This window comes from Vipera berus (genome assembly GCF_964194415.1).
Source record: "Vipera berus genome assembly, chromosome: 1".
NCBI classification, from domain to species: Eukaryota; Metazoa; Chordata; class Lepidosauria; order Squamata; family Viperidae; genus Vipera; species Vipera berus.
In genome coordinates this window covers 261267866-261292636 of record NC_138202.1, presented here as the reverse complement: position 1 = coordinate 261292636, position 24771 = coordinate 261267866, and the positions used below count along the sequence as shown (strand labels likewise).

General features: G+C 36.7%; 1 protein-coding gene across 30 annotated transcripts in view; it reads left to right on the top strand.

Annotated features, from left to right (window-relative positions):
- TRDN (triadin) overlaps positions 1–17913 on the top strand; it is a 232431-nt gene extending 214518 nt beyond the window's left edge. For 29 of the 30 annotated variants that reach the window (XM_081313558.1, XM_081313557.1, XM_081313551.1 and 26 more), the window contains 5 exons: positions 4597–4644; positions 4807–4854; positions 5483–5527; positions 6617–6646; positions 13234–17913. In XM_081313558.1, the coding sequence (XP_081169684.1) occupies positions 4597–4644; positions 4807–4854; positions 5483–5527; positions 6617–6646; positions 13234–13349 (287 nt within the window). In that variant the 3' untranslated portion in view covers positions 13350–17913. The remainder of the gene's footprint in view (positions 1–4596; positions 4645–4806; positions 4855–5482; positions 5528–6616; positions 6647–13233) is intronic. The other variant, XM_081313540.1, reaches the window with a different exon arrangement.
- The last annotated feature ends 6858 nt before the right edge of the window (positions 17914–24771 follow it).

Below are 24771 nucleotides of genomic sequence, written 5' to 3'. Positions count from 1 at the left end.
TCGAATGATCACTAAATGAACCGTTGTGAGTTGAGGACTAGCTGTGTAGCCAACAGAAGACAGCAGACCTCATGCATATTTTTAGAGCAGGGTTCTCCAGAGTGGTCAGTATCAACCCTAAGGGTCAATGGGACTATCCATTATTGTTGTTGTTGTTGTTATTATTATTATTAGTAGTAGTACTACTAGTTAAAGTAGTATGTATTAAATTATTTTATATAATAAATGTTTGTGGTTTGATGAACAAAAAATTATGAAGGGTTAATGAGCTGAAGAGTTTGGGAACCTCTATTCAGAGGCCTTTTGGTACTGTCCATACTATCCACACTAAAAAGCAGAGACATCACCCTGCCAACAAAAGTGCATATAGTCAAGACTATGGTCTTCCCAGTTGCAGTGTATGGCTGTGAAAGTTGGACCATAAGAAAAGCTGAGTGCCAAAGAATTGAGGCCTTTGAACTATGGTGCTGGAGAAGACTCCTGTGAGTCCCTTGGACTGCAAGGTGAACAAACTGGTCAGTGCTAGAGGAGATCAGCCCTGACTGCTCTTTAGAAGGCCAGATCCTGAAGTTGAAACTCAAATACTTTGGCCACTTGATGAGAAGGAAGGACTCACTGGAGAAGAGCCTAATGCTGGGAAAGGTTGAGGGCAAGAGAAGAAGGGGACGACAGAGAATGAGGTGGCTGGATGGAGTCACTGAAGCAGTAGGCGTGAGCCTAAATGGACTCCAGAAGATGGTAGAGGACAGGAAGGCCTGGAGGAACATTGTCCATGGGGTTGCGATGGGTCGGACACAACTTTGCAACTAACAACAACATTCAGAAGCATTAATAGTTGAGGATGAAGGCTCGTTCTCCAAGATTGTGGGCTGGTTTCTGAACATTTCATTACCAGGCTAGGTATTATCTTCAACAGAGTTTAGGGGATGTCAGTTCTTCTGTTTATAAGGGTTTCAGCTATAGGTGTGTCATATGAGGGTCTGTGATGGGTCTTGTGATGGGTCAGGTATGAGTTGTCAGTGAGAGTCTTGTGATAGGTCTTGTGATGAGAAGGTTAGATCAGGTCAGGGTCATTGGGAGGTGAACTGCTGGGGAGGGGGGTCTTGTGTGGGTTGGTTGAAAGTCAGTGCTGTTTCTGGTTGGCTGTGCAGTTGATTTGGATTCTGAGGGGTTTGTAGGCTGGTTGTAGGTCAATGTGTCTGTTGATGGAATTGCTTGTGGATGGCCAGGCTTTGATGAACTCACGAGTATGGCAGGTGGTAGCATGGCTGATGATTTTTTTGTGTTGCTCCAATCTAACCGGTGCTGTTTGGTGCTGGTGTGGGTAGAGATTAAGGATTTGGGATCGCAACATTTGACTGTCAGCCGGTGTTCGTGGATCCTGGTTTTGTAATTGATGTGATGTTTGTCCCATGTAGAATTGGTTGCAGTTCTACCCATCACCCATCATAGACTCTCACTTGAGACACCCACACATGAAGCCCTTATAAACAGAAGAACACTGACACTGACATCCCCTAAACGCTGCTGAAGATGTTTCCTTGCCTGGTAACCAAATGTTCAGAAACCAACCCACAAGCTCGGAGAATGAACCTTCACCCTCATCCTATACCCGAACTACAGATAGTCAACATTATTGCATTAATAGTTGCATATATTCTTTAAATCCTATAATCCCTCCACTTCTCTACTGCAGGTCTTCAATGACTACAAAATGAATTCCCTCTGATCACCTACGATCACATTATCTCTGGACTGAATACAAATTTAGCAACATATTATGATAACATGGCTTTATTCTAGCCAAATTTAGTCTTGATGCCAATTTGCACCAAATTTCACACTTTATTCTTACTCATTTTGTCAAATATTGTAAGCTTTTACACTGCTATGATAATCAATATATACGTAATTAATATAATATGCTGCAAATATCTCTCTTTAAATTTTTGTGCCCCTATTTTAAGTACAGATAGAGTACAGCTACAGAAGTATATACTGGTAGATTGCTGCTCTTGAGATAATATCTTACTACACTGATTATTGTGTTGTGTTATCAGTTGTCTCCTATCTGATAGGTAATTGAAGAACACCTATGAATACCAATGCATTAACTTAGCTAAATTTGAATAATCTTTGCATTATTTTTAAATGAGGAAAGTAAAGATATTAACATGAAGGAAACCCTAAATTATCTATTTCTTTATCTATCAGTAATAATAGGAATGAATGCAAGTAATTGAAATTATATTTTAAAAGTCATTATCTATTTCTTTCTTTCTACCTATTTTGACAGACCTCTAATTAATTGCTTGTGACAGATGTCTAGCATTTTGCAACATCAGGAACTTTATTTGCATTAAAAGGGCTATTGGTGCATGCTATTTTTTAATTATTTAAATCTAAATAGCTGCATGAAAAGTCAAGGCTCTGCCTTCTAAATTTATATTTACTTTTTTACTTATGTCTTCTCTTTCTACTCAATAGAAATTAAACTATTTGACATGCCCCTCACTTGGAGCTGTAATCAATATTTCAAATAATTTTAGATGTCTGCCATTTTGCAAGGATATAAAATGGATAGTGACTGGAGATAATCTGCAAAACAGACCACATTAGAACAATAATATCAAGTCCCAAGGCAAAATCCAATATATTCAGTTTTGGCATTAAAACAGATCAGACTTTCCTAATGGGCACCCTCCAGCTACCACTTTATCCTGAACCAGTGTCCATTGATCTTCTGGCTGATGGATTGTCAGAAACATAATCCAACATATCTGAAAGACATTTATTCAGGAAGACTAGTTTATATCTGAAACAATAAGTTTAGACTAGCCCTTTTATCTTACAAGAAAATAAAAATGACAGAAATACAATTCATAATATCTATAATCTGCCAAAATTTCCTATCAACTTCTTAAAAATTTCCATTTTCACAGCACTTATATTTTCTCAGGTATTTTGTGTGCTAGATTAGGATAATTCAACATGTACAGCTTGATGTCTGTGGAGATTCTCAGTCATCGTTGTCCCAGAGGTGCTTTTTCCAAAGGCAACTGGACTTTGTTTTTCCTTGAAGACGTTTTGCTTCTCATCTAAGAAGCTTCTTTGGTCAGAGCTGAAGAAGCTTCTTGGATGAGAAGCGAAAGGTCTTCAAGGAAAAGTACCTCTGGGACAATGTGTGCAGCTTGTTTTTACAAGTGAAATATTTCTACATTAACATAACGAAAGTGCCATTATATGCGCAATGTATGCAACATACACTTGACAGGTAGTCTGATTTATGACTGGTTGATTAGTGCCCATTCAAAGTTACGACAGACCTACTTTGGGACTATTTACGACCCAGATTCAAAGTTCCAATGGTCAGGTCCTCTACAAGGTCACGTGATCGCTCAGCAATAAAGCCACATAGATGGCCATTTGCAGCATCCCATGTTCACATGACTGTGTTTTCACAATCATTTGGCTGAAACCTGGCACTTATTTCTAGTTTTCCACAAAATCACACCCATAGAGAGCCATGGGTTTGCTTAATAACTATGGTATTCATTTAATGACTACCACTAAAATGGCTACAAAATCAGATTGATCACATTTTACAAACTATACAATGTATAACCGTAATAGGCAGACGCTATTACACTCATATGTAAATGACTATCTGTATCGAAAACAGGCCCACACTCTCAAAGTATGCAGATTTCTATAGATGTACTTCTTATTTCTTTTCTTTCTCTTTCTGTCCCCCTGCCACCCAATAGAAAAACCAGAAGAAGCAACAGCTGAACTCAAAACTGCAGCTAAACATATAGTATACATACACAACCTATAGTACATACACGAATAGTATTCGTAACAGCAAAAATATTCAGCCACGAGAATCATGTACCTGATGGAGCTTAATGTGCCCAGAACCTCACCTCATATATCTCCTGAGCACCATAAAAGCTAATTAAATTTGTCACATTAAAAGGTCTGCCTCAAAGTGTCAAATATTCTATTTTTATCACTCACTTTGTCAAGGTAGCACCAAACTTTAATCACTTACTTGGAATTATCTGGCTGTTAGTGTCTGGGAGGGTAATGTAGCATGTGCAGAGATTATGCTAGGCTGCTCACAGTTGAGCAGATAGAGACTGAAGTTGCATTAAAGGGAGCTGTATCTTGGGGGGGGGAAGGCAGATAGAATGAACAGCTTTATGGCAAACTGCCAACTACCTGCTGTTGTTCTCAGCAGGAAGTATCAGAGTGGCGGCCTTGCTCTAGCTCTGCACCTTAGTTAATTTCAGTCTGTCTCCTTGTATGAAGTCACAGTTGATTGACTGTGTTCAGGGATGCCTGGAAAAAATGGATGCTGAAGAAAGACATCTGTGCATATATCAAATCACTTGAGATATGATTCAATCCAAGTCCACAGAAGAGCATGTAAATATGCAAATATAAGTTCTGTTCTGTTTCCAACCACATTTAACTTCCCTGCTGCTGACAGACGGAAATCACAAGCCTGTTTTCTCCAAGGGTTTGTGAAACAATATGTAAATATCCAAGACCCCTGAAGTTTAACCCCTATGATTTGGACATTCTTTGCAGATGAGAAAAGAGCAGAAAAATCTTTGAGAGAAAAGAAGGAAAAACACGGTAAGACTGGGGTGGTTTTTTTGGCCTTCTAAAAGACTGGGTGTAAAGTAATTGTTCTCTGAATTCTTTCCTTCCTTATCTTAATGTTATCAAAGTGGATCGTATGAGTTTCAGTTTAAATATTATATTTGATTTTTCTCTCTTTTTCTTTTACCTATACAGGAAAAACAGTTGAAAAGACACACCTGAAAGTAAAACATGGCAAAGGTAGTATGTATGTATACATGTATGTATGTGTTAGGTTTCTATCCTGCCATTCATTCAAGAGTTCAAGACAATGTACACAAACCTCTTTCTGTGAGATAGATTGGAGTCCAGAATCACCCAGCGAGCTCCAGTGGCTGAGATAGGTTAGAATCTTTGTCTTCCTCTTCTTATCACAGCAATGCACAATTGTCCTTACAAACCATAAATCCAGAGAGTTACTTTTAAGAGAAGAACAACAAGCTTCTAGATTTTTGTTTGAAACTGGACTATTGTGGTATTTAGCTTTTCTAGAAATCAGTTGGTCCTCTGTAAATACTGTGTTCTTGGGGATGGGGAATGGAATTGGTTCTGAAAAGTCTAGGAGAAAGATGGGGAAAGATAGAATGGTCACTCATCCTTCATCATGAGTAAGAATCTTTGATCCCATGATTTTGTGACGCAAGGAAGTTTTCCTTCTAGCCTTGTTAAAGTCTAAGGGCTAAATACTGTGCAACATGTAAAGTTCTTTCAAGAGAGTAGTTGTGCATATAATGTCTGTGTTTGTGTATCTTTATATGTATTTCTATGTCTATATCTATAACTCTTAAATTTAGAGTCCACATTAATGAGATATTTTTGTTCTGTTTAACAGTTTCTTCAGAAAAAGAAGCCAATTTTTATTACAATATGACTACAGGTAATTGTTCCTCCTCCTCCTCCTTTTTTTCCTCCTCCTCCTCCTTCCCCCCTCCCCCCTTATTCTTTAATTCCAGTGGCTATTAAGATTTATTATTAATTGTTCACTATTGAGAGACTTAATGAAATGAAATGAAATGAAAAACCACATTTTTACTTGATGATTGATCATATGTGGTTATTTCCCAAGCCATAACTTTCTATTGTTTGATATATTATGGTCAGGGCAGCATTTGCCCAACTTGAGAAAGTGTCCCAGTTGCAGCCCTACCTGGGACCTTATCATAGTGACCCAAGCCCTCATTAACACTTGGTTAGATTTTATGCAGGTATTTACAAGACAATTCAGAAGCTGTAGGCAGTCCAAAATGTGACTGATATAAATCTGGCACTCACACATGAGAGACACTGCACACTGCACACATTGCTATGTTGGCTTCTTTAGGTTTTCAGATATAATTTAAAGTTTATGGCTTGGCAGCAAGTTAGTCTCAGGGCTGTTTTTACCCATGAGAATCAGCCTGACTGATTCAATCTTTGTGAGGAAAGCTGATCTTTCCTATACCACTTTCGGATGGTATAGCACAGGGGTAGGCAACCTTGGCTCTTTTTTGACTCGTGGACTTCAACTGCCAGAATCCCTGAGCCAGCATGAATTGCCTACCCCTGGTATAGGAGGCTAAATCATGTTGCATTTCTGTAGCAGCATCAGCTTTTTGGAATGGCCTCCTTCTGGAACATAGGCTAGTTCTGAAAACAGATCTCTTCTGGAGGATCTTGGAAGTGGTTTCCATACGTCTGAAAAGAATATTCAAAAAAGGACAAATAAGGAAGCCTTATGGTATCACCCAGGAGGGTTTCTCTACAACTGTGCAAAAAAAAAAGCTTTCATCCCATTGTCAAAAACAGTCATAGTCATAGGTGTTTTGTGTTTCAGTATGATGTGATTTCAAAAATGCTGCTGGATTAACTTAATTAAATAGCAAAGAAAGCAATTAGCAAAGAAAACAAAGAATTAGCTGATTAGCAAAGAAAGCAAATAATTAGCAAAAAAACCCTTCTTTCTGAGATTTTCTTTCTTTCTTTTCAGAAAAAAATTCAAAAGCTGCAAAACCAGGAAGTAAGTTAAAAGCTTTGCAAGCATCTTTGATTTTCAAGGGACTTTAATTCCTTCTCAGGACATGTAACTCAGTATCCATAATATTCTTTCGCCTCAACTTGTCAGATTAAGAAAGAATGAATAATTTGCCTTTGAAAACTAGTTAATGAGAGAAAGCTCATTTTAGATATTTTGTAAGATTAAATTAATCTTGAAAGCAGTTACATTATGAAGGAGAAAAGATAAATTAGTGCAAAGAATTTGAACAAGAAATCCATTTTTATACATTTTGTGTTGCTACCTGCACAAGTACAAGAGGGGATAGTTCCAAAAAATGATTTCCCTATAAGTCAGTTACCGCATATCGGTCTTTTTCCAAAAAATGTGTAATTATCAGAATAATGTCTTGAATTCTGCTGTTCTGTTTCGTTGTAATAAAAACGTAACTCCACAAAAACACACTTATTCACGCCTTCCCCTTCTAGTAATTGTGTCATAGATTATGGCCTTGGCACAAATCTTCACATCTCCACCTCCTACATTTTGTTTTTGGAGTTTAGGATGGGAAGGATTTACAATATTATGGTTGTAATACAATGGTTCTTTGATACCAAGAATAAGACTCAAGTCAGTAAAATAAATTTGTAATTCAGTAATTCACATTCAGTACAGGTTAGAATTTCAACTTCCACTGATTTTTTGCAAATGAAAATTGTACTCACAAGAGGCCAAAAGCCCATATGAACCTATTTTTAAAATTCTAAGCTATAATTTTACTAAATGGAAGACTACATACTTTACTTGCTTTACATTCTTGTAATAATTATTAGCCTGGACTTTATCATCTTCTTTCAAGAAAGATGGGTTCCTTAGAACTACATCAGCATCAATAAAACAATGTTTTGCAACTCTTAAAAATGTTCATGCATAAACACAAGAAAAGTTCAGATTAGCTGAGCAGGATCTGTCTACTGGTCACGCTAATGACTGTCCGTGTTGATGTACTATTTTTGTAGGATTGAAAACTCCTATTTTTATCAATGAATGTGAATCAAATGGCATGTTCCCATCTTAATAGGAAGAGAAGGATGTGTTGCATGTGTTCACCATCTTGAGTTATTTGTAAAAATAATAAAGACAGGATATTACTTAATCCGGATGTACAAACCACATAAGTAGATTCAGTGGCTTACATACAAATGTCCCCTGCATGAACAATACTGCTGAGAGGAGGGTTATTTTGTTGTGTTTTGCTTCTGATGTGAATTATTATCTTGATCTTATAAGTTGATTGCACCAGTGAGAGGGAAAAGGTCTTCACTGAGAAAATTTCTTTTGAGGGAGTATTTCCTATCTGAACCAGAGTATTAATGACCCATAAAAGAAATAAAAGACAAATAATTTGATTGCTTCTAAGCCAGGGGTGTCAAACTCGCAACGTCACATGACGTGTTGCAACGTATCGTGACTTTTTTGCCATTGCCTGCAATGGGGTGGGCGCAGTTTTGCTATGATGCATCCGGCCCATGGGCCGGCAGTTTGACACCCCTATTCTAAGCTTTGTTTATATCCAGTTAATGGTTTGGGGGAAGTTCTTTAAGGCCTGATTCACATATGCAAGCTGCTGTGTTGACCATTTGATGTGATGCACCACTTGTGTATTCACTGAATATGATGTTCATGTAAATGCACAAAATGAAGGACCCTTTCTCTTGCACAAAATACCTACCATTGTTGTCAGCCTTTCCCTAGCAGGTTCAACTGGATCTAATTAAACAGGCATTGAGAATCCCAGAATTTCTGATGGCAGTTTAATTGTAGAAAAACAGTGAGGGCATCTTGCATTTATCAAATGCAAGCTCTGATTATAAAGTTTAATGTTCACATTTTTTTGCATCTGTTTCTTCCACCCATTCCAAAACCAATTATCTTGGGGTGGGAGATACAATTTCCATCTGTTTCATGTTTTGATAGCCAGATCTGGTATTTGGCTGTGTGAGAACCCTCATGGTTGTTTGCTGTCATCCAGAGAACACAAATGGCTTTCTATAACCACATTCTGATTAATCTCAGAGTGAGAGGGCTGCTCTGTAGCAATAATGTTTCACCCATGAACTAAAGCTAAGCAAAATACCCTCCAGCATAATATCCTAGGATGCTTGGGCTTCAGTTACATCCCATTGGTTTCTATTAGAGATGTCAGTATAAGAGGATATCTGTGATATATTGTGGACTTTATGTTGCATTGTCTTGCTTACAAGTACGATTACTGGTTATAAACACCTAGAGGGAAGAATTAGCAACTGAACAAAGAAAAACTGGATTTTATCCAATACAGAAATCTAGGGACCAAGCATTAATGAACATACTGACAGTGTTAAATCAGATTTAGTTAGCATAGGATCTGTTGGACTTGTTCAATTATTTTTAGTAAATGCTCATAATTAATACTTTTTACTACATTTTGTTGTCTATTAATGATAATTTGATTATACTAATTAACACTTATATATATGCTAATTAACTTACAGTGGTTAAAAACACCTTGTGCATCCCAAACAAGACTATGAGCTATACCCATGGTGGTGAACCTATGACATGAGTGCCACTGGTGGCACACAGAGCCCTCTCTGTGGGCACACGTGCCATCGCCCCAGTCCTAGGCCTTCAGCTGGGTTTTATAAAACCTTGTCGCTTTAGGCCTCTGCTGCCATGTGCAAAAAAAAAAAAGTTCAATCAATCAATCATTTTCAACTTCTCATGCGAAAAAAAAAGATCTTGCAAAGTTGGAATTGATTGATTTTTAGTCCCACCCAGTCTGCTGTTACCACCGCGGCCATACTGACCCAATGAGCCACGCCCACCCAATGGGCCATGCCCACCCAATGGGCCACACCCACCCAGCACATGATGATACATAAATGGGTTTTGGGTTGCAGTTTGGGCACTTGGTCTCTAAAAGGTTCGCCATCACTGAGCTAGACTGTTGGCTATGTACACCTGTAGCCAGGCCATCTATTGATAGGCAGTTCATAAATGATGAAGGCAATCTATTGGAAATAGAAGTTTGCCAGAAAAGAATATTCAATCTTTTGGAAAAAGAAGTTGGCCCGAAAAGATTTATGTCAACATAATATTAGAAGGCTTAGGAGCAAGTCACAGAGTATTGGTGATGATCATGATAAGGCTGGAGCAGAGCTAAAAGTATATTAAGCTGTTATGCCTCCAGAGTCAAAAGGGAAATTTAGTACTGCAAAAATATGTATACTATTTGTACCTGGAGTGTCAAAACAAAACATACTTGATGCTGTCAAAATAGAAATGTCAAGAAGCAATTACTGGCAGAGAATCCTAGCAAAATGATGTCCATTGGGTTGTGAAGAATTGGAAAAGACTGAATGATTGAATAACAGTCCTGATTAGCAGCCATGTCATTTCTTCTATTCCAGTAATTGTTGTAGACCAAAATAACATGTACAAGGTATGTTTTACTGGTGACATTGATAGCACTGGCAAGCATTCAAACAGTATGCCTGGAGAAACTCCTGCCAACCAATGCAATGCAACAGAAAATGAGTAAGAAGTCTCATTTTTAATTCCATGAGATAATGGTATAAAAATAATAACTTGGTTAAGACACACACGCAGATTTATACCACTATATCATATGGAGTACTGCTTATGGAGAAATTAATTGCCACAATATTATTTCTTTTAATGACAAATCTATTGTGGACATATATTTTTCAAACCATGCAATCTTCGATGGTGGGATTGTAGTCAGTGTGTTCTTTGGTTTTTTTAAGGAAAGCCTAGCATGGATTTGAATGGATCAATGGGATTTGAGCATTATTAGGGCACTAAACATGAAGCATATTTTACTTATGTCTGGTTTTGGACACTTGTACCCTTGGTGTATCCATCTCAGGACAGGCTTCCTTTTCTCTCTCTGGCTGCCTATGACACTAATGAAGCTCTTCCTCCTTCTCTTCTTCACTGAAGGCTGCCTATCCCTTTAGACTTCATTCTTCTAGAAACCACTTCTTTCTTTTAATTGATGTCCTCCATACCGCAAACCATGTAACCATCGAAGGAATAAAAAAGTGTCATAAAGCAGAGGTCCCCAACCTTTTGGGCACCAGGGACCGGTTCCGTGGAGAGAGGTTTTTCCATGGACTGCCTGCATCCTGCAGATGGGGCTTTGCTTGTTTGCATGGACCGTTTTCTGGCATACCGTGCCCCGATGCCGGTCCATGGACCAGGGGTTGGGGACCTCTGTCATAAAGAAGATGTCCCTTTGGCCTAGCTAGATAACTTTATCACAGATTGGACATAGGATGTAAATTGAGGGTGGGGTTAACATCAGCATAACATCAGATATTTGTTAGTCTTTACAGTGCCACAGAGTGCCTGGTTATTTCTGATATATTTTTTTTAAAAAAAACTAAAATGATCCAGTTCTCAGTGGACCAGTTAATTAAGTGAACTATGGTGTTGTTTTGTGACACAGTGTGTTAATAACTCTCCATCTGCTTTGCCTTTGCTGCCAAAGTACTTTGGTTTAATGAAAGATGTCTGCTGAGTGACCTGCTCCTGACCCACAAGCATAACTCATTGCATATTTGGCTCAAGATGGAATTGCACCAAGATATCTCTAATTAGCCAAATTTTATATTCGGGTCAAGATTCGGGGCTTTGAATTTAATAGTCTTTCGTAGGCAGCTGCAAGCTATTTGACACATCAAATATGATGATGAGCATCAAAAATGTGCACCAGGAAAAAAGAGTCCCTTTTAGAGGGCAAGCATTTATTTGCTTTAATAAAGACTCAGAGCTGCATTAATAAGATTTGCATTTGAGCAACTCTTACCACACTCCTTATGCATTTCATTTTGTCTTGTATGGAAAACTGAGCAAAAATATACCTGCATATTACTCCCCATAACTGAAGCTCTGTTGTATGGGGTCATCATACCTGCAGATGTATAAGACATGCACATACATTTGAGTATGTCTCCCCATGCAAATTATATAAGAAATAATGAAGACCTGGCTTTGCCAGTTGGCCTGAGGACCCAGTGGGGGGGTACCATATTGGAGGTGGCTACTGAACTAATTAGTTGACCCCACCTCCCCCCCTGCACTTCATGCGTCTCCTCCCACCCATCTTTTAATTCACATTGTTGTACTTTCATAATTTATTTTTTATTGTTTCATTGCTTTACTATTGTTTTGTTTACATATTTTTTTATCTCCCCCATTTTTACTATTGTAAGCTGCACAAAGTAACCCCAGGGCAAGATGGGCAGCAAATAAATTTAACAAATAAGTAAAATGAATAAATCTGGGAAATCAGGGTAGAGGGAATTTCCATAGAGGCTGACAGGGTGGATCATTGCCACATGCAGGGAAGACATGGAACTAGGCAGAAATCATTGAACATTCTACTTTGTATCATTGCAACTCATACTATATTGAGCAAAGGCTAATAATTTCTCCCAGTTTGACAAATCATTGTTATTGTTATTTGCTGTTGCTGTTGTTGTTTCATGAGGCATGGGCACAGTGATAGCTGGTGACACAACCATATTAGATGGCTTGACTGAATTTCCCCCCCCCCCCCGCCATTCCATACTTCTAAGTCAAAATAAAAATCCTACATCTGAAAGAAACATTACCCCCCATCTCTCTCTCTCTCTCTCTCTCTCTCTCTCTCTCTCTCTCTCTCTCTCTCTCTCTCTCTCTCTCTCTCTCTCTCTCTCTCTCTCTCTCTCTCTCTCTCACTCTCACTCTCACTCTCACTCTCTGTCTCTGTTTCACTTTTGGTGTTATGAATAAAAACTAGTATTTCCAATTATGCCATCAAATTTCATTAATGGGATCTTGGGATCCTTTAATTTCTGCAACATGTGCTCAGATTCTCTAGAAGTTGCAACCGGGGAATCAGGGTCTACATGGAGCCCACAGGCTATAGATTGCCCAGCACTATTTGAGAGAGAAAACACATTTAAAGCTCCAAAGCTCCATCCAATTATTTCAGACAGCTTGTATAGGAAAGTCATATGATAATGAATACAAATGTCCATATATATTGCATTTCCATTGTGTATTTGACTAAAAGACTTCTAATTTTCTATTTACTAATACCCAGAAGCCTGTTTGTAATTCTTCTCCCCGCACAAGGGTATATTCTGAAATAACTGCAATGAAGAAAAGAGAAATGTCACTGACATTTCTGCTCACAGTATTTTGTGTCAGCCAATAACATGGGAATAACGTGTGCCATTCAATCTCAGATTTGGTTGGAAAGGTAAAAAAAAGTGTTTTTTCAATTTGTCAAAAAACAAATGTGGAATAAAACTTTTGATGCCAAGCCTAGCCAGGGAAGAAAGTGATTTTGGACAGTGATAAGCTATATCAGTCTCTGGATGTGTTTGACTTTAATTCCTGAAATTTTTAGCTATCAAGGAGTTGGCTTGATGGCCACATATTTTGACAACACGCTAGGGAAAGTTGATTTATGCTTTGCTAAATTAGATGTTTCCTTAGTTTAACTTTACAGCTCTACTGTATACTCCGATCATTCTTTTTATTTCCATTCTTTTCAGCTGCTGTTCGCTACTATCAATGTGTCTTTGTAAATGGATTTAATGGTTACACACCTCGATATTCTGCAACTCCAGAAAAACCTTCTGATCCCAAATTGAAGGCACGGAAACAATAAAGTCCAGCAACCTGTGACATTGCAACAGTTTTGCACTTTGCAACCCACTTCAGGGGGTCATCTGGAAGTCCACGTGGCACCTGTGACAATGGAAGTATGATCTGACTGATCACACGCACCTGTAAAAGTTGTTTCTTTGTTGTTAGAGCACCAGAGACAATTTGATGGCATTATGTGATGAAGGATATCCATACTACTTCCCTGAATGAAAGCATGGTGCTGAAAAAGTACTTGACAGTAAGTTCTGTGTACAGGTATAGGTGTAGTATATATGTATGTATGCTCATATCTTCTGTCAAGGTCTGTTTTTAGTTTCTGTTTTATACCTAGCTAGTATGGAAAACATTTTCCATGGTATCAGTTTTGGAAAATGTTGAAATGGAATTAGTCATTTGCAGTATAGTTTGTGGTCCACAATAGTGCTAAATGAAACCATGTGCCAGTCCATGTTAAACCTTTAAGTAATCAGACTCTAATAATTAAACATATGTTCTACATATGATTTGTTTTTGTAAAAACAAGCAATAAAATGTTTGCTATTTGCATATTAGAGAGATATTTGAATTGAGAATATCAACTATCAATTCCTCTTTATTTCCTATTTGAAATAATGGACTGGTACTTCAACATCAAAAGGAAAAATATAATGCTCCCAATGAAAATGTCTAAAGGTGTTATTCTTGCTGCCTATTAAAATAGGTTTTGCTTTGTAAATAATACTGTATCTTTGTAAGTAGTTGTTCCTAATTTGTATTAAATGTATTTTGTGTATATAATTTTATACTTGTTTGCAATGTCAAACTGAACGAATTATGTATTGTTTTTACACAAATTTTGTAAAGACAATTCTTTACACAAAAATTACATGTGAAGTCTTTAAACTGAATCAATTTCATAAGTTTCTAAAGAGAGACTATTGTTGAAATGCTGATATTTATTTTGAAGAGATGATACAGGGTTTAGGTAACTGTGCCTAAAGAGGTTGAAGCAATTCATGACAATCTTTGGTTTTCCTCCTCTGTCTTTCTCTTTACATGTTTTATCTTTTCATATCTTGATCATATTAAAATAGGGCTGGAATTTAATGCCACCTAGACAATTTCCATTACTGTATTTTCAACTGATCTAATATGGTTCTCTCATTGTGAAAGTAATTTATTGGGAGAAAAGCAAATACAGATAAATGGGATACTTGATTACTACCAGCTGTGGAAATGGTAAGGTTCATTCTGTATTAGACTGAAGGCTAAATAACAGACAAGTGATTTAGGATCATTCTGATTAAAATAAAAGATTGTACTACTTAAAGAATGTACTTTGGAAGTACAGGGTTATCTTGCTGCTTCCCTTGATATAACTTGTCAATGGATAAGCAAAATGAGGAGGTGCATCAACAGAGCAGAGAATTAAAGACTAGTCTATAGTCTTTATGAAATATGTTTTTGATATGTCACAAGGTATATGCACTGATTCAAAGATGATTGATCTTGTTAATATTGTATCATGATTGATGAAAGCACCCAAACGTTTTATAAATGATCATACCTCATAAGTGACATGAAAATGTTTAACTGTGCTAGATTGTACAGTAGAGTTGTAGAGTTGGCATAGCATTAACGTCACCAACTCAACCATATCAAGAATTATGATCCACAATGAGTGCAGAAGTGTAGAAGTTTCAGAATGTAACTTTGAGATCTGCCTCTTTTAGATGGTTCATATCTACCTCTGATCTTCCCAAAACAGACACCTTAAGGTTCTGTTCACTTTTCTTATAATTCATTTATTTTGCTATTTGCAGCATAGTTTTAGTGGCTTTCCAAAAACTTGCTGATTTAAATAGGTGATTTTAGTCAAATCGTGCAAGGTTTCTTTAGAGTTTTATTGAAATATTGCTAATTGTAGGTAAACTTTATTTAGATTATTAAAAGCTGTTTAACTGAGATTTATTGAAGCATATCCCAATTCCCTATAACTGGTTCAAGTGCAATGGCATAGTTGAGAAGACATTTCCCTTTGGATATCCAACTGACTCAGAAAAATGCAAAATATAAAATCTTTCATAATGGTCAATGATTCCAGAAACATTAATCATTTGCTTAAAACACAAGTTTCTTATTGCATCCATCCATACACCAGATTAATCAAAAAATCTGCCATTATTTGAATTACATGTTTTTATCCATGTTTTAACTGTTGATTTGCAAAACAAAATGGTCAGAGGGTATCATGATAGGTACAGCTCAGTTTGATTATTTGACAGGGCAATGATGCATGATATTGTTATTTAACTTGGTATTTTAATTAATACCAAGAATCAAACAGTAATTACTGTGGTCTTTCCATGTGGCATAGGTTCATTGTATACTTTGTCACAAATTCACTTTAAATCCTAAGCTAAAATTCTTTTTCATGTTCTGGTTCCTAATAATGAGAAGATTTCTTATGACTGAGAAAGTTTGCTTACTTGGCATCCAAATAAAAGTTTGATGAAGACAAAGTCTTCATCACAAAAGCAGAGCCCCCATTGTGCTGTTGTGCATGTATTTCTATCAGCAGATAGGGATGAGGAATATAACATTTCATGATATAGCAGACAAAATAACCTTATAGCAACACAGTATAAAGAACAGATAGAAGGGACACTTCCTATATCTTATTGATAAGGACAACAGAAAAGAGAGAGGGACTTATATTTTTGTCTCTGTTTTTGTTGATTCTGTTTTTCACTCCCTTAATTTATTTGCCTTTTTTATTGGGAATGGAAATTATACCAGTTCCTGGGCTAGCATATTTCCTTTTTGTTTTGTGGATTCAGAAAACTGGGAGTTTGAACCGATAACACTAGATGTGGCCATGACATCTCCTTTTTCTTTTTTGGCTGAACTTTCCTTTTTCATTAGTTAAACAGTCACAAAGGCAGAAGTGTCTACTCTCACACAATGAGGATCCTCAATGAAAATCCTCATTGGACCTCTTTCTCTATGGAGGACCATCTCTTTTTTCCACCCACAAGGAGGAAGGTCTGCAATATGTTATTACGTGTAGGATGCCACTCAAGAAACTGTAGTAGTGTTTATTAAAAGTACAGTGTCAGCTAAGCTAAACAATTATTGCTACAGTCACTTTCCTACATCCACACTACTTAGTTCTTTATGATAACTATACTATTTCTATATCTTTAATCTCAAATGCAGGCCTTTTTTCAAAGTAGAAATCAGGGAGTGAATATGTGACATCCATAATTTCTGATTCCATTTCATTTATCACTAATAGAGTAAGTGGGGGCGGGGAAGCACATTGGCTAAATGATTCTTGTATTCCTTAGTTTTGAAGATAACAAGGACAATCTCTAAGAGCAGTTTGTCAAAATAATATACAAAGTTATAAGCACTGAAAATAAAGCTATCTCAAACCAAAGAAAGAAGTAATGCTTTGTATAAAATTGGTTTTTTAAAGACATCCAGATAGATTCATGTGTATGCAAAGTCAGTAAAGGTGAATTATGAAGGTAAGATCAAAAAGGCCTGGGAATGATTAGAAATATCACAGGCAGGCTCTTTTAAAGAAGAAGGGAATGAAATATTTTAATGGTGCAAAAGGAAAAGATAAACATAAGAATGGCAAAATAAAGAGATATGCCACCATTGCGAATGAATTAGTAGAAGGAATGCTGAGGAAATTTTTAAAAAGGTGTTGCAGAGCAATGAGTGCAACACAGATGGGAAGAAGAAACATAGTAAACAAAGAAAAATGTTTAACTTTCCATTTTGAGAGGTAAAGCCCAGAAAACAGAAAAGCTAACGCAGGTTGTTTTCTACAAACTAGAGAAAGTACTTTAGAGATATCTTAGCTGTAAAATAGTCAATGGTGTTTACAATTGCCAAAAATAGATTTATATTTAAGAACTACAGTGCAGCATTGGTTGTATTTAGAGAATAAGGTGATGGGTTTCTTCCAGTGAGGAAAAGTTACCTGCACATAAATAGAGCACCGGTCAGACTTAACACTTTTCCCAGTTTTCTTACAATTGTGAGACACATACTGTATTTGGCCAATAAGAAGAGACTGAGAGACCTGCACATTTTCTACACATTTCTGATCAATTTTCTTCCTTATTCTCAGTCCACAGTCATGAGTTCCAAACTCTCATTCCTTAACCACACCAAGGAAGGCTAAGGGTATGACTCAGTTGCCCATAGAAGAACCCCTCTCTCTCATTCCCTCTAATCTTTGGTATAGTGTCTCGATCTAGGCCTATCTATAAATGCCAAGAAAGCAGAGAATAATCTTTGTTATAATCTATAGCAGAGTAAGCAATATTGTGCTCATGGACTCTTCTTTTGTACCTTCTCAATTCTATGCAGCAGATAGCATTTTTTATAGGACCTTTAATTTAAAAAAGGATAATGAAGAAAATATTGACATGTTACAAGCACCAAGTATCAACATATGGATCCAGTAGATAGTCTTAGAAAATAAAAAAAAATACTAGTACCTTCAGCCTAACACCCTGTTTGGAAATACACTCACATTTCCAGAAAAAAATAGAGAGAATGAAGGGGGAGGGAGGGAGGGAAGGAGAGAGAGAGAGAGAGAGAGAGAGAGAGAGAGAGAGAGAGAGAGAGAGAGAGAGAGAGAGAGAGAGAGAGAGAGAGAGAGAGAGAGAGAGAGAGAGAGAGAGAGGAAAGGCAAACTAGAGATAATCACAAATGAGATGCATTTTATGACTGGCTGTACTGACTATGACAAGCATTTTTTTAATACAGAAATCTGTATGGCAGCCATTTGTAACAATGTTCAGCATGCCAAAATGATAGCCTAGTTCTGAGCCACTCCATGAGTATAGGTAGTCTGGATTTATAGCTTTATACAAAAATATGTATCACACCATACTGACAACTTTATGAAATGAAAAGGATAAGAGCAAAAAGTTGTGTAGACTGTGGATGTCATGATTGGTTGTGAATTTCTCCAAAATTGATAGAACTGCACGAAAAGGGTTTTATGATTTCCTGAAGGAAGAGCACTGATCTGAAAAAGATATTGTTTAGAATGTAGTTTAGGCTTCAGTCCTATAGACTTTCAACCTAAAGTGTTATTGAAATTAAGAAATAGTTGGAACTTTATCCAGTGATGTCTTGCCCTATCTTATCAGGAAGTGCTTATACAATAGGAAGAGATTTAGACTATCAAGACATATTCTTTTATTTCACAATTATGTTTAATGACTGCTATATGTTAAAATGTTGGCACTTATTAAATAAAGGGTTTGAAATAAGCAACAAAAGAGAATGCCAAGAACAAGAATATTTTAATTTTTTATTTATGTCTTTATGTCTTCATTTGCATTTTAACTTTGTACATACTATCAGCACAAATGTTTTCCTTTCAAAAGTTATTTCATTTTTTTCATCTCCAAGTGACATCCTATATAGAAAATGTTTTATTATGAAGACACTGCATTGACTACAGATTGTAATTATTTATGTGATACTTCTAAATGTGGAAAGAATAATTGTTGAATAGCTGAATTGATATGCAAATTTGAAGCCCTATAGCAAGATATTTCCAAAGAGAATTTGAAAAAAATGTGTTGTTTGTTTTCTGTCAAATTACTTACTGTTGCAAACCTCACTGATAGTCTGTAAGTGAGTCTTTTCAATAAAAGGGAAATGTTTTCAACCTCATGTTTCTCAATTTTTAAATTAAATATTTGCTTCACTGTACTTTTAAATGTTTTTAGTTTCAGAATTTAAATGATTTTTATAATCTATTGTTTCAAATTCATAAATTGAATATTCACATCTAAAACATTTGGTGTTGCTTTTTTGCACTATTTTTATATGCACATCCGTGTGAGATCACAGCTGCCAGTTCTTTAGCTCGTCTTAGCTTTCATACTCATCAAGTGCTTCCAGTGGAGGGATTCAGCTGGTTCACACCACTTTGGCAGAACCGGTACCTAATTTTTTGTTGGCCAGGCCCAGAATGGACTTCTGGAAGCAGCATCCACACAGAGAACTGGTTGTTCACATATTTGAATCCCACCACTGACTGCTTCCCAAGAACTTAGGATGTCACAATGTATCAGTGTAGCATATGTGAGGATCCCAGCAATATAACCTTTTGTAATTGATAAATGGAAATTTTTGTCAATGCACAGATTTTCTAAGTGCCATCCAAAACTTTTGGTATGACTTCCAATGAGCAAATAACTATTGGGACCACTACAATTGGTTTATGCCATTAGCTTTCAACTCTGATTTTCAGATCTTGATAGTTTATTATCAGCTCTGATTCTTTGTCTTCTATTATCCCATGGCGTTATTGTATCAGTTATCCACAATTTCTTTTCAACCGCAGTTAAATTTGGTGTGCTATGAACCAAATTCTTACCGTATTTTTCAATGACTGGATTTCAACTTCTGATTTTCCATAAAACTTCAGATCATTTATATAAAGCAAATGTGAGAATTTATTAGTATTTTTTTTTACTACTTAAGAGCCAAGATTTGTTTCCTTCAATATTACTGAAAGTTGGATCATAACAACGACAAATAGCAAGAGTGATAATGAGTCACCCTGGAAGATGCCTCTTCTAATGTTAACAAGCCCATATTTTTCATTTCCAACCACCAATTCTATCTTATTTTTTTCTATAAACATTCTGATCTTTTTTCTGAGCCCAGTTCTTTTCAAACATTTGATGATCCAATTATGTGAAAATGAATCAAACACATTTTTATAATCAATCCAGACCATGTGTAAATCATTTTATTGGCTTTTGTAATCTTCCAATCCTATTTTATCAATCAAAAGTTGTTCTTTTCTACCTCTGCTTTTTCTTTTAATTCCTTTCTATTCTGCTGGGAGACTGTTATTTTCTTCTAAACAGTCTTGGATATTGTCTGCTAAATAATCTTGGATGTTGATCCATTTCCAATAGGTATTTTGCCCAAGCTATTTTTTTTCCCTACTCTACTCGCTATTCCGTCATTATTTTTGGTCCTGTAACAACTGATGTGAAGATTGAGGTTTTATACATATAAACAGAACTCTCCCCCTTTTACTACTTACCAATATTAATCTTTTCTCTAGATTATAAGATAATTTTCCAAGTTTGTTTTTCTCCTTTATAAGCTATTTTGGTGGTTAAAAGTATGACTGATATCACTGATATTAATTATAAATGGGTTATGGGGGAAAAGAACCCCAGTAATAATTTGAACATAATTTCCTATGTGAACAATGCAGGTTCCTTAAAATTTATTCTTGGGAAAGAAATGTTAATAAGATTTCTTATTGGAAATGAACACATGAACATGCATTAAAAAATAAGATGTAGTTAAGTTTGTTCCCTAAATAAGATAACCAGCAAAAACATAATTTCTCCCATTGGTGCCTATATGGTTTTAATGAGCTCTATCTCTCAACTGAGTCCTTCGGGAGAAGGGCGGTATAGAAATTAAATTAATAAATAAATAAATAAATAATAACTAGCTATTAATGATTTTCTTGTGTTCTACAAGTAAAGTACACTTTGTTGCCATCAGGATTAAACCAGATACACAAAAAATACATGGAACTTCAAGAGAGATTATGGAGCCATCCCATCAGGAGCAAGTGACTGAAATGTGGTCTACCACAGGATGAAATATCAACAGAATCGCAGAGCTAACAAGGAGATTGACCTCTCTTATGCCGATCTTGACCCTTTCTTTAAGGGGAATAAATATATCTAGTATCAGTTTCCTTCTGGGTTTGAATTGTAATGCTACCAGTTTTAAGAATTTGGAAGATAAAGAGGCAGGGCTCACAGCTTTCCATGTTTGCTTTTTGTGATGTTATTCACCTATCAGAGATATTGAGAAGCTAATTCAGTCAAGCTTCGTCAAATAAAACAACCAATTTCACTTCCCTGTTGTTGTGGATTCTTTTGCAAATAATTTTCCCATTCCCAGCACAGCAGTTTGTTGTAAAAGTGTAGGAGATTTTTTCCCCATGCATGCTAACATTTAGTACAAATCTATTTTAAACATGAAGCTCTTAGCAGGATAAAACATGAGTTTAAAATAAGTGTGAACCAGCATGTTTGTACCTCTTTAATTTGCTAATATCAGACTTATCTGGAGTTTTTAAAAAGGCATCTTGAACTCAGCGGCAATTCCTATCTTTCACAGTCAGATGAATTGTCATTTGGTCTGGATCCAATGGTATTCTTATAGGTGAAACTTTGATTACATCTTCCATCTCCCTTCTAGCACCATAAAATCTGCACTGGTTTGTAATTTGTGATTTTTTCTATTTGGCATATCTCCAGATTTTAACAACAACAACAGAGTTGGAAGGGACCAACCCCCTGCTTAGGGCAGGAGAACCTATACCATTTCAGACAAATGGTTGTCCAACCTATTCTTAAAAACTTCCAGTGTTGGAACATTCACAACTTCTGGAGGCAAGTTGTTCCACTGATTAATTGTTCTAACTGTCAGGAAATTTCCCTTTAGTTCTAGGTTCTCTCCTTGATTAGTTTCCATCCACTGCTTCTTGTCCTGCCTTCAGGTGCTTTGGAGAACAGCTTGACTCCCTCTTCTTTGTGGCAACCTCTGAGATATTGGAACATTGCTATCATGTTCCCCCCTCATCCTTCTCTTCATTAAATTACACATACCCAATTCCAGCAACCGTTCCTTATATGCTTTAGCCTCCAGTCCCCTAATCATCTTTGTTGCTCTTCTCTGTACTCTTTCTAGAGTCTCAATATCTTTTTTACATCGTGGTGACCAAAACTGGATGCAGTATTCCAAGTGTGGCCTTACCAAGGCATTGTAAAGTGGTATTAACACTGTTTCATAGACATGATCACTTATAATCTAAACTAAGTGTTCTATCCAATCCTTTTGGGGGCCACTATGCATTTTTTTTCTTATTTAAAATCCATTGTTTATCGTCTACACTTACTAGAGTGAACTCCTCTTTAGCTATTTTAGCTGCCTCCTTTTCCTTTAACCTCCTTTTCTAACCTAATGTACAGGTTTTTCCTTCTTAAGGAAATGTTTTTTCCTTCTTGACTCTGCCTCTAATGTTATCATGGCATCAGATGTGTATACCAGCCTATCTGCAGCCCCTCCTTCTCCTAGGAGAGTTTTCTTCTGAGAATCTTAATTAAGCCTTACCCTTTAGTTCCTTATCAGCAAAGCAGATGACAACTGTTTTCTTGATTTCTGCAAGAAGATATGGATATGTGGAGAATCATATTTATTGAACATTTTCATATAATAATAACAAACCAAACAAAAGAAGAAAAAGAAAGCCAAAGTTAAGAAGCATGTAGAAGACTTCTGACCTTCTTTTCAACAGATAATTACGTTGTTACTGTTCCTCTTCCACCTTGAGTATTTTACAAGACCCTTCACTACTGCATTAATCTTCATCTTTCTTAGTCTTCAAATCCATAAATCATCAATTCGCTGCTTTCTTTCAGCAAAAAGTCCATATAAAGCAAATGTGTCCAACCTGCAGCCCAGAAGCCGCATGTATCCCTGGACAGTTGATAATGTGGCCCCATAAGATTGTAAACTTTTAACATTATTATGTGATTTATATGCATTAACTATATTATATATTTTATATGCATCCCAAGACAATCTATTGTGTTGTGGGTTCTGAAGAGCAGGGAAGACGCCAGGCAGATGAGTACAAAAGAAACATAGCTTTATTGTAACTGAGACTGAACTCTACTGGGGCTTTTGGGTAATGTTGCACAATATATATAGTCCACAAGCTCTGAACAACCGATCAGATTGAACCCATTATTCCTGCCATGTTAACTGCTGCCAGGACTGGAGACGTCCTGTCTGGGTTGCTGAAGAACCGTTAGTTCTCCAGCAGCACACGTGATTAAACTCCCAAAAGCTCAGTACATAACACAATCTCTCTTCAATCAATGCAGCCTAGACAAGCCAAAATGTTGGCCATCCATGACATAAGGCTTCCAATCTTTCTAAAAAGTTTTTGTTATTTGAGCAGGTCAGTTTTGCTATTTCTGGAAATTCTGACATTTTCACAATCCATTCCTCCACTGTGAAAAATTCATTCTTCTTCCATCGTTTTTTAGCAACCTGTACATCCTTCCTTTACATCAGGAACTCAAGGAGGCTTAGAATATAATTATTTCATTTTGTTTCCTCTACAACAGGGGTCTTCATACTTGGCCCTTTTATAACTTGTGGACTTCAACTCCCAGAATTCCTCAGCCCCTGCCCTACAACAACAACCCTGTGAGATAGTGTGGACTGAGCAAGAGTAAGAACCCCAAAGTTGCCAAGTGAGTTTTTGTGGCTGAGAGTACACTGGAAACCTGGGTTTCCTTGCTCAGTCCAACATTTTAGACATTGTATGACACTGAGTTACCTCATCATGTAGCCCATGACATTGAGCCGAGTATATTTTGCACAAGAAATTCAGTACAATCTTCCTTCACTCTGTTAAGTTGCTAGGTAACACTCCTACAGCATTCCAATTAGCTATGCACCCCACACAATACAAACCCGCTATTGTATCATTTTGTCTTGAAGAAGTAATTAACCCAAAGTTTCTCTCTCTTGGTGTCTTCCTTTGCCATCCCTATTCCTACAATGACAGTCCTTTTCTTTTTTTCATCCTTTGAAGTAGCTAGCCTATTTTCTCCATATGTGTACATTTATTTTGTAACACGTTAAGAATGAAAGAGAACAGGGTTCTATTTCATCCCCGTTTCATTTGATATTGAACATTTTTTATTTGTATAGCATCTGTTTATTCTGTTCAGTGATAAAAGTCATAATTATGTGATGGCAATTCCAAAGCTCAAAGTAGACCACACAGTATAGTGGGAAATACAGCATTATTGTATCCTAGTGGAAAGCTCCAATGACAGGTCTCCAAAAGAACCTACCATATCTGTTCCCTGTGGCATTTGGCCTTCCTTAATTCACTTCTCACTCAAGTCACAATATCTCTAAAACTTCAGCCAGGCACTTCTCTCCTTTGTTCTGTTAACTGTTCTTACTACCATATGTTAAATGACAATGCAAAGAAACCATTTTCTTTGCTTATGTTGTAAAATGGTGGATATTCATAGCTGTACTAATGAGACAAGGTTACTGCTTCAGTGAGATATGCAAAATCATCTATCATAGTTAGTCATGGTCTACCGCCTTCCTAAGGATAACTTGCTCACCACAACATTTTTCAGCCAGGCAGTAGAAGTCATTTTGTTACTCTGTAATGAGCAGTATGGGTCATCTTAGCATGATTGATGAAGGAGACAAAGTCTCTCTCTCTCCCCCCCTCCTTCTAAAATTTTCTTATGGCCAAACAGATCAATAATGCTGGACTGCTCATAGAGAATAAAGAAAAGGAAAATAAATAATATAGG